This window comes from Platichthys flesus, chromosome 7, assembly GCF_949316205.1.
Source record: "Platichthys flesus chromosome 7, fPlaFle2.1, whole genome shotgun sequence".
NCBI classification, from domain to species: Eukaryota; Metazoa; Chordata; class Actinopteri; order Pleuronectiformes; family Pleuronectidae; genus Platichthys; species Platichthys flesus.
The window spans coordinates 27,844,757-27,859,788 of record NC_084951.1 but is presented as its reverse complement, the minus strand read 5'-3'; the positions used below and the strand labels follow the sequence as shown (position 1 = coordinate 27,859,788).

Below are 15,032 nucleotides of genomic sequence, written 5' to 3'. Positions count from 1 at the left end.
GATTCCCCCCTCTTTCCCAGAGTTGAAATCTCCCACTGCCTGTTTGCCAGTGGGACCAGGAGACCCCCATGAAGGGGAGGGGGGGGGGGGGGATATAACAAGATACTTGTATTTTATCAATTGTATTAATATTTAAATGATATTGAATAAATGCTTTGGGAAACAAATATGTGTCTTGAGGTTAATAGCCTACTGGTTTCTATATACCCTGTGTATAAGTACATTGAAACGTGTCCCTCTGTCAGGACACCTGGGGACGGACATGGAGTTCACCGATGACTTCCTGCTGGCCGAGCTCGGCCACCTGCAGCTCTACAACGAGTCGCTCTTTCACAACAACTTCACCGGCGGCTACAACGAGACGGAAGCTCTGCTGCCGCTGGGGGTGAAGGTCACCATCGTGGTGGTCTACATGATCGTCTGTGTCATCGGCCTGGTGGGAAACTTCCTGGTCATGTATGTCATCATAAGGTAAGAGACACAAATTCATCTGAATGTTTATATCGTGAAAAACAAGTTGTTCCAGTGAAGCCACAGCAGCCGGCTCCTTTTAATCATAGGTTCCAAACTCATAGGATGGAATACTGCAATACATTAGTTATACACTAATTATACACCTCCAGATTATTAAGTCTAAAAATATACAAAGTGATCGTTACACAAGAAAATACTGCAGTTATACCAGAAACCTCAGAGAGGCTGTAGTACTATACTCTGTCGCATCAGTAGACTGAAACACGACTATCGATATATTTGTAAACTGAAAACTTGGTTTAATTAATTTCCGTTGTCGAATATAGAAAGTTAATTAAATAAGATTCATTAGAATATTTTTTTTTAATGATGGTAAAACATACAGCAGCTCTATGGTCGGACATTTTTGACGTTGTCCTTCTGAGTTATGGAGTTTACGTGTCAACATGTTCTCGTGTGTTAATAAAACCGATTCAGCCGACACTTCCTGAGCATGTTGGTGCAGATCAATCTTCTCCTCCACTGCCTGGTGTCTTCAGCTCGATGAAGACTTCATCTCACGTCGCTGAACTGATCCTAGATCTGTCTGTCGCCATGGAAACAGAACCCTTCTCCTCAAGCTGCAGTTTCTCCTCACGGAGGAAGAGGAGGAGGAAGAGGAGAAGGAGGAAGAAGAGGAAGAGGAGGAGGAGGAGGAGGAAGAGGAGGAGGAGGAAGAAGAAGAAGAAGAGGAGGAGGAAGAAGAAGAGGAGGAGGAGGAGGAGGAAGAAGAAGAAGGCGAAGAAGAAAAAGAAGAGCATCAGTTTGTGTGAGTCCTCGGCTGCTCTGAGGTCTGTGCTCCACCCTCTGGAGCCGCTCTGGATGCTGAGCTGCAGACAGCTGCTCTGTTCTGTGACAGCAGCAGGAACTGAAAACGCCGAGCTCGCCGTCAGGATGTGTGCGAATGTGTGTGTAGACAAAAAGCACAGAGACTCCAGACAGACACACAACTCCTCCTGCTTCATGGCAGCTTTAAATCAATTAGTGAAGATGGGTCATATTTCATATGTACAGGTCTGTCACACTCACACATGTGTACCTACAGACACACACTGCAAGACAGACACACAACCAGAGGTCAGAGGTGAACACACAAGAGTTTGATGTTGCTGGAAGGAGGAGTGAAGGAAAAGAGGAGGAAGAACCCAGAGAGAGAGAGAGGAGAAATTGTATTTCTCCTCTCTCTCGGGCAGGCGGCCATGCGTGTGCGTGTGCGTGTGCGTGTGCATGCGTGTGCGTGTGCATGCATGTGCAGGATAATAACTGTGTCTTGCTCCTTCCTAATGACCACAGTTAATTATGAGGTAATTTAGTCTGCACCTCAAATTAATCCCAAGAGCTGAGTGTGTGTGTGTGTGTGTGTGTGTGTGTGTGTGTGTGTGTGTGTGTGTGTGTGATAGACACTAAATACAGCTGGTGGTCACGTGACTTCTGTCTCTATGATTTGCATATTTTAGGGCGTACACCCTGTTCATGTCGCTCCTCTTTCAGAGTATCAGAGTATCAGAGTATTAGAGTATCAGATTATCAGGGTTATCACAGTATCAGGGTATCAGAGTATTAGAGTATCAATTTATCAGAGTATCAGGGTTATCAGAGTATCAGAGTATCAGGGTATCAGAGTATCAGAGTATCAGGGTTATCAGGGTTATCAGAGTATCAGAGTATCAGCGTATCAGAGTATCAGGGTATCAGAGTATCAGCGTATCAGAGTATCAGAGTATCAGGGTTATCAGAGTATCAGGGTTATCAGGGTATCAGAGTATCAGGGTTATCAGGGTATCAGAGTATCAGAGTATCAGAGTATCAGATTATTAGAGTATCAGAGTATCAGAGTATCAGAGTATCAGGGTTATCAGAGTATCAGGGTTATCACAGTATCAGGGTATCAGAGTATTAGAGTATCAATTTATCAGAGTATCAGGGTTATCAGAGTATCAGAGTATCAGGGTATCAGAGTATCAGAGTATCAGAGTATCAGGGTTATCAGGGTTATCAGAGTATCAGAGTATCAGCGTATCAGAGTATCAGGGTATCAGAGTATCAGAGTATCAGCGTATCAGAGTATCAGGGTTATCAGAGTGTCAGGGTTATCAGGGTATCAGAGTATCAGAGTATCAGAGTATCAGGGTTATCAGGGTTATCAGAGTATCAGAGTATCAGGGTTATCAGAGTATCAGCGTATCAGAGTATCAGAGTATTAGAGTATCAGATTATCAGAGTATCAGCGTATCAAAGTATCAGGGTTATCAGAGTATCAGGGTTATCAGGGTTATCAGAGTATCAGAGTATCAGGGTATCAGAGTATCAGAGTATCAGAGTATCAGGGTTATCAGAGTATCAGAGTATCAGCGTATCAGAGTATCAGGGTATCAGAGTATCAGAGTATCAGCGTATCAGAGTATCAGGGTTATCAGAGTATCAGGGTTATCAGAGTATCAGAGTATCAGGGTATCAGAGTAATAGAGTATCAGGGTATCAGAGTATCAGAGTATCAGGGTATCGGGTTTTTAGTTACAGAAAACTGTCTAGACTGTTTTTAAATGGACTTGGTCCCTGGAGGATCAGTTCTTCAGATGGTAGTGAAGCCCTCACTGCAGGTTCCTGTCTGAAGCAGCTTCAGCTGCATGATGTAACACTGTGGACTTCATTGAGTTAGAAACCGAATCCACCTCTTGAATTGGTCCTTCTGGCTCCATGACCCGGTCCACAGTGAGGAGGTGAGAGCAGGTGAGGGCTGAGGAGCAGCAGCTCCTCCTCCATGGTGAGTTGACGGCAGAGCAGTTTGAAATCCCTGAGGTTGAACGAGCTTCCCCTGGTGTCGTTGGATATCTGATATAAACACGTGATCCCACAGAGATCTGCTGAAGCTTGGTTGTTACGTTCTGGTAAGAAACGGAGGAAAGGTTGGAGCAGTGGTTGGTCAGAGGAGTTCATCACAGACGGAGAACTGAAAACTAAAAGCTAACCGGCGAGGCGTCTGTCTGCGGCGCCATCTTGGATCAGCTGGCTGATGTTAGCATAACGAGCTCACAGAGCTGTGGACTCGTTAACCTCAGGTCGTGTAACGGCTCATTAAGAGTAAACTTCTCTTTTATCTTACTATGACGAGTTGAATGACCACTGATGGAGGTTTGGGTCTGAAGGGTCCAGTACAGACATGTGTCCTCCTGCTGATCTGGGACCTGATGCATTTAAAATGTGGAGTGTGGAATCAAATGAGAAGTCTTATAGTAACGAGAGGCCAGACTCCTAACTGACACAGAGACGTTCTCCATAGCTTGGTTTCTCTTTGGGTCTAATTTCATTTCTGCATAATATTTCGTTTTGATCATGTCAAAAGTTATGGACATTTTTTTTATTTATTTAGTATCAGCCATAATTATTTCTGTGTAACTCACAAAATCAATCGATGAAACAGAAAAGAGTCGGAAAATTGTTTAAATCTATTAAAAGCTGAACACCACCAAACCAAACCGTCTTCTGAGGATTATTAAGATTAGTAATAATAACGATTATGATGATCCTGTGGGTCAAAACTTTTTAATATTCAACAGGACAGACGTGTTAGGTTCAAGAAGAAAGATCAAATCTCATAGAGACCAAAACAAGAGGTCTATCGCTGCAGTAATGGAGACGAATAACTTCTCCTGAAATATGTGAGTAATATTAGACTTGTATCTATAAGCTGCTTGAGTTTCTCGTCTCGGCTCCAAAGAAGAATTCACTTTACAGATCAGATAACAGTCAGACACCAAACCACACGTCTCATCCAGGAAGCAAGGAGTGAAAGCTGAGAAACACTTGAACCAGAGTTCAGGTTTGATTTCATCTGCATGAGGTGTCATCGTTCACTGAGCTCTGAAGAATGTGGGACCTCTAACACTTTTAAACGTAGTTTCCATCTGACACACGTTCTGTTTGAATTCGATGAGTTGGAGAACAGAGGCAGTAAAACCTGTGTTTTATCTGGAGATAATTACAAAGCAACATGTGGTTTGGCAGTGAAGCATCATCTCATCACACTGGATGAGACACACAGACAAACACAGACACACACAGACACACACAGACACACACAGACACACACAGTGGTGTTGGGGTTCACAGTGTGAGCACTCATCCCTGCTCTGGGGCTCTGGGAGCCATTTCCCTTAATGAGGCCTCAGATGGTGAATCAGAGTCGGGACATTTACCATCATCACGGCTAATCTCGTCTCCACCCGACCCGACCACGGCCGTGTCCCCGGCAGGAGCCTTTCCCCAGCAGCCTCTGAGCTCCGTCCTGATTTCTGATCAATGGGGAGCGCGGCTGATTTCTGACCGAGGAGTGCTTCATTGTGTAGCAGTACAGGCAGAGGCGGGCTGGGCTTTGGAGAGTGGAAGGAACGCATGGGGAAATATGACTCATGCAGGTTTTTATGAGCAGGGCTGAGAATGAAAAGGAAAAATCAACTGCCAACGTGTCCTGTAAAGAATGGAGCCTAAGCAGAGCAGCCGATCACCTGCGACTGGTCATCAGGGTTAGCCTCAGTATTCCTCTGGACTGTATTTTGTGTATAATATATCATATTATGTTTTTGATATTTGATACACATATGAGTCAGTTCTGCACCAGCCATAACCAAGAACATTTTATTACGCAAACAATTTTAACTGGCGCACCAGTTGATCTGAACCATTTCAATCAATACCACTCGGTGTCCACGAGGCCGAGTCCCAGCACTCGAGAGACGTCTCAGGACGAGAGACACAGAAACTCAATCTGCTGCTGATGTGATTCAAATCCATACAGCTGGTACAGAACATTTGATAAACTGATGAAGCTGATGGGAGCATAATAATACTGTCACACTATTTCAAACCTTTTTATTTTCTAGTGTGTTGTAAGTTATTAAGTAGTCCTCAACATTTTCAATGGCTTAAATGTCAGGGATTGGAAAAGCAAAGATACAAATATTCATATAGATGATTATGATGACTGACATAAAAGCATTATTTTCTGCTCATGAATTCTGCACAAAACCTAGATGAATATATCTCCTCGTGTTAAAAACACACTTCCTACAAACTGTTGGTGGTGTAGACACATCCTCAACGTGTTTAATTAAAAAATGAATTAAAACCTCATCAGTTGTATTTGAGACATCATGAAAGAGAAAGTATCAGAGAAACAAGCTCAGTGTCACGCTGAAGGAAACGAGGTGTGAGGTTAAAGAAATGAAAGATAACCAGGATAATAATAACCAGAATAATAATAACCAGGATAATAATAACCAGAATAATGATAAACAGGATAATAATAACCAGAATAATGATAAACAGGATAATAATAACCAGACGATGGGACCAGAGCAGGAGATGAGAGCGTCAGTGCTCACGGCTTTCATTAGGAAACGAGGGAGAAGAAGCTCACCTAGAACCAGAGAGAGGAGACGGAATGAGACAGAAGAAGAAGGAAAGACGTGAATGTAACAAGACGAGGAGGAGGACAAGTGAAGAGCTGCTGCAGGAGGAGGAGGAGGAGGAGGAGGAGGACAAGTGAAGAGCTGCTGCAGGAGGAGGAGGAGGAGGAGGACAAGTGAAGAGCTGCTGCAGGAAGAGCAAGAGGAGGAGGACAAGTGAAGAGCTGCTGCAGGAAGAGCAAGAGGAGGAGGACAAGTGAAGAGCTGCTGCAGGAGGAGGAGGAGGAGGAGGACAAGTGAAGAGCTGCTGCAGGAAGAGCAAGAGGAGGAGGACAAGTGAAGAGCTGCTGCAGGAAGAGGAGGAGGAGGAGGAGGAGACAAGTGAAGAGCTGCTGCAGGAAGAGCAAGAGGAGGAGGACAAGTGAAGAGCTGCTGCAGGAAGAGGAGGAGGAGGAGGAGGAGGACAAGTGAAGAGCTGCTGCAGGAAGAGGAGGAGGAGGAGACAAGTGAAGAGCTGCTGCAGGAAGAGGAGGAGGAGGAGGAGGAGACAAGTGAAGAGCTGCTGCAGGAAGAGCAAGAGGAGGAGGACAAGTGAAGAGCTGCTGCAGGAAGAGGAGGAGGAGGAGGAGGAGACAAGTGAAGAGCTGCTGCAGGAAGAGGAGGAGGACAAGTGAAGAGCTGCTGCAGGAAGAGGAGGAGGAGGAGACAAGTGAAGAGCTGCTGCAGGAAGAGGAGGAGGAGGAGGAGGAGACAAGTGAAGAGCTGCTGCAGGAAGAGCAAGAGGAGGAGGACAAGTAAAGAGCTGCTGCAGGAAGAGGAGGAGGAGGAGGAGGAGACAAGTGAAGAGCTGCTGCAGGAAGAGGAGGAGGAGGAGACAAGTGAAGAGCTGCTGCAGGAAGAGGAGGAGGAGGAAGAGACGGAATGAGACAGAAGAAGAAGGAAAGACGTGAATGTAACAAGACGAGGAGGAGGACAAGTGAAGAGCTGCTGCAGGAAGAGGAGGAGGAGGAGGAGGAGACAAGTGAAGAGCTGCTGCAGGAAGAGCAAGAGGAGGAGGACAAGTGAAGAGCTGCTGCAGGAAGAGGAGGAGGAGGAGACAAGTGAAGAGCTGCTGCAGGAAGAGGAGGAGGAGGAGACAAGTGAAGAGCTGCTGCAGGAAGAGGAGGAGGAGGAGACAAGTGAAGAGCTGCTGCAGGAAGAGGAGGAGGAGGAGACAAGTGAAGAGCTGCTGCAGGAAGAGCAAGAGGAGGAGGAGACGGAATGAGACAGAAGAAGAAGGAAAGACGTGAATGTAACAAGACGAGGAGGAGGACAAGTGAAGAGCTGCTGCAGGAGGAGGAGGAGGAGGAGGAGAAAAGAGAAGAGCTGCTGCAGGAAGAGCAAGAGGAAGAGGAAGAGGAGGAGACAAGTGAAGAGCTGCTGCAGGAGGAGGAGGAGGACAAGTGAAGAGCTGCTGCAGGAAGAGCAAGAGGAGGAGGAGACGGAATGAGACAGAAGAAGAAAGAAAGACGTCAATGTAACAAGACGAGGAGGAGGACAAGTGAAGAGCTGCTGCAGGAGGAGGAGGAGGAGGAGGAGACAAGAGAAGAGCTGCTGCAGGAAGAGCAAGAGGAAGAGGAAGAGGAGGAGACAAGTGAAGAGCTGCTGCAGGAAGAGGAGGAGGAGGAGGAGGAGACAAGTGAAGAGCTGCTGCAGGAAGAGGAGGAGGAGGAGACAAGTGAAGAGCTGCTGCAGGAAGAGGAGGAGGAGGAGACAAGTGAAGAGCTGCTGCAGGAAGAGGAAGAGGAGGAGACAAGTGAAGAGCCAGAAGAAGAAGGACGTGGATGTAACAAGACAACGCTACATGAGACAGGATGAGCTGAAAAGTGAATATATATATATGTGCTTCTTCTTTTTACTCTTTAATAAGCGGTGAATGAAATGATTCACCATGTGATCAGGTGCAGTCCGACTGATGTCACAGCCCGTCACTGGTCAGCTGACCCTCTGACAGGAAGTATCTGAGTCACGTGACAGCTCAGCACAAGTTGAGGCCGAAGGAGACGACACTTTGTTATTCTGTCGCTCAGGCTACATCCACACTGAGGATTCAACCAGCAGGTGGCGCTGAAGAACTGTTACTGACAGGAAGTGTAAATTTGGTTTCACCGCTGGTAGTCGAGTCATGTGACTGATTAGAGCCAATCAGGAAGAGAACTTCAGCTTCAACCCTGAGATTTTCAAAATAAAACAGGGTCAGCAGCGTTTCCAAACTTCTTTCTTTTACAAACTGAAAACTGGACCAAGCCGCGGAGCGTATGAATCATAATGAAGAGCTCAGAGCCTTGATTCAGCATGAGAGGATCCACAGACCCTGAAACGAACAGTCACTAATCCCACAGTTGTTCACACGCTTTTCAGATCTAACAATTAGCTTAGCAGTTAGCACTGGCTGGACTTTGATGCTTACAGCTCGTACCGTATCTTTGGGCTCTCCATCTCGACTCGTCCACACCAGGCTGCTTTGAGGAGGAACTGAAGATCAATGACCTGATGGATTATTGTCAGTCGAGTATCTGAGGAGAAATATTATATATCAAGCAGACCTGTTGTGATCATAGTCCAGGATCAGGATCCACCACTTTCAACAGGAATGTAGTTCATTTACCTTTTGGAGATGAAACACGTTGAAGGTCAGATATCTGTCTGTGGTCTCATGAAGACTAAATAAAACCAGTGGAACCAGTTTCTCCTGCGGATCCTGATGAGCGGAGGAGAAACAGGTCACAGGTCGTTGCTCTCTGGCTGCAGAGGGTAATTAGATGGGCTTTCTGTTTCTCCAGTGAGACAAAGGGTTAGGGTTGGCTCATATGACATCTTTCTGGATTAGCTGCTCATGTTTTTTATCTAAAGATATTCAGTTGAATCAAAGTGATGATTCCAGGTGAAGTATCTCAAGATGAAATGTTGGATTTGGATTTAGAGCTAAGTCCCATGTCCTGAGGGAGCAACACGGTTCAGTTTGGTTTGGGTAAGAACCCTGGTCACACTGTTGCATTATGGGAACTCAACTCCTCCCATAGTCACACAAGCATTTTGGCCTCACTGTTTGAGGTTTTGATATATTTTCAATCATCAGATGGATTTGGAATTATACTTTTTTATATTATACCCCTCACATTGTTTCTGTTTATACTTTCAGATTTGAGCATAAAGAGAACGATCAAAGCAAACAGTGTGAAAGCAGTTGGTTGGAGTGAGAAGCACAAAGTGGCTCGAGTAGAAGTAAATGACAGAGAGGAGGTAACGACCCTCGAGCCTCCGTCACTCGGAGGTTTGTTCTCCATCAGCCTGAAGCCGTGTGGTACGACTTCCACTTCAACTCTGCACACAAGCTGCTCCACAGCAAATGACAACAATTTACTAGAAGTCATCTCTGTGAGCCACAGACACACTTACAGATAAACGAGGCCAAAGTGCTTCCAGCGAGTGATTTGAGAACCTCTGCTCCTAATTCGCTGCTGAATTACTCGGCTGATTGCAGATCAGCCACCTTCACAGAAGCACGGACTGAACCAGTGCACAACTCTACACACGTCTGTCAGTTCACAGGAGCTCTCATTAGAAACCGAGACACGTGGAAATGAAGAAAGTATTTTTTTACGTTGAATCAATGATGTAATAATGTTTTACTGACCACAGCTGCACCTCATTCCACCAGTGGACAGATGAATCCTTACTGGTGGAGACCAGTAAGGATTCATCTGTCCAGACCATGACTCTGCCTCATAAGATCCAAGGAGCAGTTAGCAGCTTGTTTTATTCTGATGAGTCTGTGAGAGACGATGCTGACGTCCAGGCCGAGGACACACTGGACGAAAACATGTCCCTCATTTCCCTGCTGTAGATTGTGAGCGTCTTCATCCTGAGTCATAAAACTGTCGATATCCCTGGTTTCAAATGAGCAGCCGGTCTCATTAGAAACCAGTGAGACGTGCTCTGAGCTCAGAATCAATATGGCTGCTGTGTAATGATGATACAACCACGAGTTGTGGTTTCAGAGACGTTTCAGGACAGTTTGTTCCTCTACATTAAAACAACAGGAGTGTCCATCTCCATGTTGTGTGTTCACATTGTGTCTCCTCAGGTTTCCTGAGCTCTGGTTGATCCTGTGACGTTCAGTCTGAACTCACATCTCTCACCTCAGCCTCATCTCCGGCTGCTCTGAGTTTGAAACAAGACAGTAAATGGATCTGATTCTTCCAGTAGTGAAGCAGAAAACAACTGGTTCTGAAAAGAGAGTTAATGGGGACGCAGCTGTGATGGTGTTAGGGTGGAGCGAGTGGGAGACTGGAGCTAATCGTCACCTTCACGTTCGTTATGAGGACACGAACAGACGCTTCATGGATTTTACGCTGGTGTCCGTCTCAAGGTCTCTTTTAAAGCTGCAGCTGATATTTCTGAATTTCCCTCGGGATTAATAAAGTGTCCATCGATCATCTATCTATCTGAACAGATCGTTTGTTTGTTGACGTCCTGAAGAGCTGAACTCAAACTTTTACTCACACACAAGTTTATTTAGACAGTTTGTCAGGAAGGTCAATTATTTAGTTTGAGTTTTTTGTCAGTTTGGCAGATAAATTATGACGAGTAATGCTTCAAGTAAAATCAGATTTAATTATATATCGGTTGTAAAAGATTGACTAAACTTTACTAAGTAACCATCGAGCCTGTGATATTTAGTTTCTGATCTATAAGCTGACATTATGATGCTGTGATTATGACACCATTTATGAAGCTGGAACATTAATACCTAGGTTAATAACCAGAAATCCACAGAAGGTTTAGAAGCTGGTTCGGGTTGTTATCTGAAAAATCAGTTAATGCTCTCAAAGGGTTCTGCAGGAAAAGCTGCAGTTGAGAAAGAAATGTTTTAAAGCTTTTAATTTGAATGCAGGAAAAGAAGCCATGAGCTGTGACGTGTGAGCAGTTAGGAGAAAATGGTTTAGAGTAAATGAAGCTCAAGAACAAAAGCAGTATTATGTATATTGTTACTGATGAAGTAGAATTCAGTAGAAACTTGTCTGCAGAAGATATTCTCATGAAAACAGAGAAAGTGTTTCAGACGACAGCGTTTTACCACAAAGAGATTTTAAAGAGCTGAGTCAGGTCCTGAGGGGAAATGCTCCTGTGTCCTTAAGCCACAGGAACATTTCAGTGAATCCAGCAGCTTTGATCTTCTTCTTCTTCTCAGAATGATGAGTTGCGGGTTAGGGTTAGGGTTAGGTTTAGGGTTAGCCGTGGAGAATCAGACTGAGGATCAGGATTCAGACACGGACACGGAACCCAGAGTCGATGAACATCTTTCTACAGTCCAGAATCCAAACCATCTGAAACCATCCTGTCAATACAAGTTGTCAACATTTCTCTTGAATGATAAATTGTTAAAATATTCTCACTCATACTACTCATCGTCATCCGCTTACCCAGGGTCGGGTCGCGGGGGGAGCAGCTCAAGCTGCTCACATTCAATATTCTCACATTCTTTATATATATTTATCCAATATATAAGATAATAGATAATTTATACAACTGTTAAATGTCTCAACTTTAATAAAATAACACTTTCTTAGAAACCTTGAATATAATAACAATAAATTAAATATAACAAAAAACAGAGGGGATGAGGGCAGAATAATTCCCAACCATCTTGAATCATTTTTATTTTCATAATAACTTAAAGAAGGAACTTCTTTGTTTGCACCAGAGATGTGTTGTTGCTGATGCTAATACTTCAGGCGGGTATGATTCCAAGTTATGGGCCAATATACAGCTTTGAAATTAATATGATATCTGACGTTGAACTATATGTTTTATTCTATATAACTATAAATAAGAAGAAAACACAAATATAATCATAAGTACGAGACTTGAACATAAACACTGATCTTTGTCTCCAATGTTTATTCTGTGAAATGAAAGTTTTCCCTTCAGCAAACGTTAGCCCAGGTTCTGAATGAACGGCTTCACTCGGTGTTTACCACTGGACTCTTTCTTTAAACACCTCATGGAACCAGGATTTACAGTTTACATCAGCATGCGTTTCCCATAATCCCTCACTGCTGGCTTGAATCCCCTGTGGGCTCCAGGGAGATAATAGAACCTCCTCAGCTTAGTGAGACGCTGGCAGACTTACAGACACGTGGCCGATGCCCCTGGAGGAGGGCTGTGAACATATTACCAGCTGGGATGTGAGATTGGGATCCAGAATTGGTTTTTATTCAAGAGCTCTTTCTTCGGAAGTCCCACAGGGATGTGAAAGGTGTTCTGCTGTGGCTGGAACAGACAGATGGGTTTTTATAAAACGCTGTGATAGAGGGAGAGAAGAGAGGGAAGACGACACAAAGACTCACCAGAGAAATAAAATGGGATTATTGTCAAATGATGTTGATCCTGCAGATTGGTCCGAATTGAAGGGCTCTGCTTTATTTGTCTCTTTACTTCCTGCCTTTGTCCTGTTTACCAGCAATCATCTGTCTCTGTGGGGTTTAGATCAACACATAGTCAACCTCTCATTAACACACACCCACACACAGACACACACAGACACACACACACACACACACACACGTGACGGCTCCTTCAAGACGACAGTGCAGACCTGCAGTGTGTGAATAATTCAAAGTGAAGATTAATATTTGAAGCGAACAGCTCAGCAGATGAAGAGTTATCACACAGACTTCTCCTCTGTTAATGGAGAGAAGAAGCTCAGTGTGAAATGAAGGAGAAGAAAAGTCGGAGAGAAGGAATCGAACATGTGACTCCTCTCTGTTTACGTGAAGAATGTTCCTGACTGAATTAGATGAACAATCTTTAAATCAGATCTGAGATGGGATGTATGAAGATCATCCAGAGAAGCACAGACCTTCTTCAAATGGATGAATAACCCCCAGCAGGTCATCGGGTCAGACAGAGAAGTGACTTCACTCAGTCCAGGAAACGTGAACCAGCAAATCCAGCAGCTTTCATCATCAGCTGCAAACGTGTTCTGTGAAAGGTTCAGAGAGCTGATCCATCCAATGCATTTAATAATAGCATGATCACAGTTACGTGCAAATAAAGATGAAAGATGTTGGGGGGGGGGGGATCTGATCTGAGCAGGAGACTGTCTCCTTTGAAGGAAGGAAAAAGAAAATGGCCTCAATGAAGAAGACAGATTTGTGATTTTTGTTGTTTTCATATGGTTGTTATTGGATTTGTTCAGATTTATAGATTCTCACTGAGGAAGATTCCCATCAGTTATATGGAGAGTGATTTCTATGAAGTGATTGTTTCCCTCTTCAGCTCGTCTGGCTGGAAGATGTTATCTGTCTCCAGTGGCTCCACAGACGAGGACACGCGTCCACTGACAATCTGCTCTGCTCTCAATAAACCAACAACAAACCTCGTAGACGTGGAGGAAGGATCCAGAGCCACAGGGACGTGAGGGCGGAGCAGCAAAGCAAGAGGCTGTAATGTTCAGCTGGAAGTACACGAGTCCAGTCCTCTGGAGATACTTGTGTTTGAGAGCTATTCAAGTCCCCGGGCTCAGACCTGAGACGCTCCTCGGTGTGACCAGTGGGTGAGATCCACCTCCAGCTCATCGGGGATTTAACCAGTTTAATAACCAGTGTTTCCCTCGTCCCCTGTCCACCGTCACCTCTATCTCCTGTTACCGCCTTGTGGAACAAAATATTCATTGTGTACCTACTTGATTGTCAATTACATAATTAGTTTTCACCTGTGTGTTTGTGTGTGTGTGTGTATGTGTGTGTGTATTTGTGCTGCCCACTGAACACTGCATGCACAGTAGGTGGAGATCTAAGTAGATTTATATGAAGGACTCATTAAGTGAAGAGGGAAATGAACATAGGTAGAAATTTACAAATGAGATATTGTTATGTCCAGAGCAGAGAGACAGAAAGAGAGACGACAAGAGGTTCTGCAGGAGAGAGAGGACCCAGCCTCAGTCCCTGACGTGAAGAGAGGAGGAGGTTCTCTGTGAAGACGTCGGCCAGCAGGTCCGCAGTACGCAGAGAGAGGGAGGGGAGCGGGGGGGGATGCAGAGAAAGAAGAGATGAAGTCATATTTAGATGTGATACAGGAGGAACTGAAGAATAAACCAGGAAGTCAAGAAGGGAGGTGTAGCAGAATCTACATAGAACCACAAAGAGACAGAACTAGAACCGATCTGATAACGATGAAAGAAGACTGAAGAGATGTAAAACAACCGAATGAGATGAAAACAAAAAGAAACAAAGAACAGAAAGAAACAACAGCTTTATGATTTGTCTGGTGTGGTGCTCCGCAGGCCTGATACATCCATGAATATATTATATCCTCTCAGTTCCTGGTGCAGTGATGTGTCCTCTATCAGCTGTGAGGACGTTGTCCCTTCAGAACAGGATTAGACTGAAAGATGAAAACCCACAGTCGTTGTCCTGTGAAGAGCTCATTCCAGAGTTCAGCTGAAATCTCTTTATTAAGATGGAAACGAAATGAAGCCAAACTATAACACATACAAACTCACCACCTTGTGCTTCTGCAGTCAGAGTCTGTGCAGACTGATCTGGGGACGGAGCTACGGTGTCCAGGTCCCGCCCCTTCCACGCTCTTGACCAATCCTGAGTCAGTCTCAGCTGTCCATCATGATGTCTCAGCTCTTTTTATATAATCAAATAAATCATTAAAACAAACAATCCTAAGAGATTCATGCAGGAGGGATGAGAGCTGGAGCTGTGAAGATAAGACCCGTGAATAAGAGGAGTAAAAGTGAGGAGGAGGTGATGAGAGGATGAAAGATGTGGAGATAAGACCCGTGAATAAGAGGAGTAAAAGTGAGGAGGAGGTGATGAGAGGATGAAGGATGTGAAGATAAGACCCGTGAATAAGAGGAGTAAAAGTGAGGAGGAGGTGATGCGAGGATGAAAGATGTGAAGATAAGACATGTGAATAAGAGGAGTAAAAGTGAGGAGGAGGTGATGAGAGGATGAAAGATGTGAAGATAAGACGTGAATAAGAGGAGTAAAAGTGAGGAGGAGGTGATGAGAGGATGAAAGATGTGAAGATAAGACCCGTGAAAAAGAGGAGTAAAAG

At 44.6% G+C, this 15,032-nt stretch overlaps 1 protein-coding gene across 1 annotated transcript in view; it reads left to right on the top strand.

Moving 5' to 3' along the window:
* oprl1 (opiate receptor-like 1) overlaps positions 1–15,032 on the top strand; it is a 33,546-nt gene that overhangs the window by 5,307 nt on the left and 13,207 nt on the right. The window contains exon 2 of the mRNA XM_062391092.1: positions 246–471. Within this exon, the coding sequence (XP_062247076.1) occupies positions 263–471 (209 nt within the window). The 5' untranslated portion in view covers positions 246–262. The remainder of the gene's footprint in view (positions 1–245; positions 472–15,032) is intronic.